The 1,541-nt window shown below is 48.4% G+C and overlaps 1 protein-coding gene across 1 annotated transcript; it reads right to left on the reverse strand.

Annotated features, from left to right (window-relative positions):
- Positions 1-228: 228 nt before the first annotated feature.
- Positions 229-1,229, reverse strand: LOC147975316 (uncharacterized). The gene has a single exon (XM_087520364.1). It carries the CDS (start codon positions 1,066-1,068, stop codon positions 229-231), a length of 840 nt encoding a protein of 279 aa, XP_087376490.1. The 5' UTR covers positions 1,069-1,229.
- Between the last annotated feature and the right edge of the window lie 312 nt (positions 1,230-1,541).

Consider the following 1,541-nt stretch of genomic DNA (forward strand, 5'->3'; position numbering starts at 1 on the left):
GGGACAAAAGCAGACGTAGCTTCATCCGCATCATCTACAAAAAGAGCTCTTGCCACAGGTCTAACCGGATCCGGCTCATTCCATGTCAGTAAAGGAAGATCATCAGGCTGAAAAGCAAGGCTCCATCTTCTCTTGACTGGCGACAAAGGTTTAGGCATTAGAGGTTGCGGTACCTCAAACACCACTGGTGCATTCAGCAAATTCTCAAAAGAACGCCTCCATATCATTTCAGGGGGCAGAGGGGGTCCAAAAGGGATAGCAGACCATCAGAAGAATGTCACGGCAGACCACTAGAAATGGTTTCGAATCCATGCTTGGGATCTTGCCGCCACACCACTCTATTGGTAGGTCTTGCAGGCCAAGCTGGGGCGCCAACTGCAAAGTGTAGATCTTCATATGATCATCCATGGCAATGAACTGACCATTTAATTCCACAATCAGCCGTACTTGCACATTGGAAAGCTTGAGTTCAGACCAAGAGTCACTTCCAACTGGCCAGTCAAATAGGGAGGATTTTGTACTGACAAGGAGGCATGAGCTGGGTGATGCAAGGGGAGCAGTCAGAGTGCTACAATAGTACGGCTCAAAAACATTGTGGTTCAACTCAGGGAGACATGGAGGTGAAACTTCTACACCACTAAATGCATCAACAACAAGGCAACGTCTGTGGCGGAAGAAGATGAGCTGACCATAGGAAGAACCAGCAAAATAAAATTTCTGCAGAATTTCTTCACGTATCTGGCAGCGATAGTTGGTGCCTGTGTTGGATGGATCAACTAAGTTAAATATTTGTGGCTTGGCATGACCATTGCTAGGAGGTTGGATGGGGTTTTTTCGGATGAGGACAGGGGGGCATGAGAAGCACAAGGTAGATTTGGATGGGTGTGAGAAGAAAGCGGCACGCCAAGGACGGCAGGTGGCAACAAAGGCAAGAAGGTCAATGGAGGAGCCCAAGAGAGCAACAATTGAGTGCAGCAGGTCATCTGGGAGGTCTGCCCAGCCTTGGAGATTGGACACGGCAAGGCGTTTGGACACAGAGGTAATCAACCGCTTACTGGGGCTGTGCATGATGACAAACTCTCTTGTAGAGGTGCAGAGACCGTGGAGATCAGGAACGATGGTGCGTTGGATCCGCCGTCGTCCCGCCGGCGCCGGGGGTGGCTGCCGAAGTCGCTGGTTCCTTTTTTTCCCGTCCCCCTCCTGCCCGTCTTTTTTTCCCTGTCCCGCTCATGCCCACATAAATAGATCTTGTCTACATCATGTCATCATTCTTATTGCATTACTCCGTTTCTCCATGAACTTAATACACTAGATGCATGCTAGATAGCGGTCGATGTGTGGAGTAATAGTAGTAGATGCAGGCAGGAGTCGGTCTACTAATCTTGGACATAATGCCTATATAATGATCATTTCCTGGATATCGTCATGATTATTTGAAGTTCTATCAATTGCCCAACAGTAATTTGTTTACCCACCGTTTGCTATTTTTCTCGAGAGAAGCCACTAGTGAAACCTACGGCCACCGGGCCTCTTCTTTGTTA

This window comes from Triticum urartu, chromosome 4A (genome assembly GCF_056163025.1).
Source record: "Triticum urartu cultivar PI428250 chromosome 4A, HENAU_Tu73, whole genome shotgun sequence".
NCBI classification, from domain to species: Eukaryota; Viridiplantae; Streptophyta; class Magnoliopsida; order Poales; family Poaceae; genus Triticum; species Triticum urartu.

Bases quoted from the DNA above. Each gene is read 5' to 3' on its own strand.
- LOC147975316 (XM_087520364.1), bottom strand. From the start codon at position 1,068: ATGCACAGCCCCAGTAAGCGGTTGATTACCTCTGTGTCCAAACGCCTT.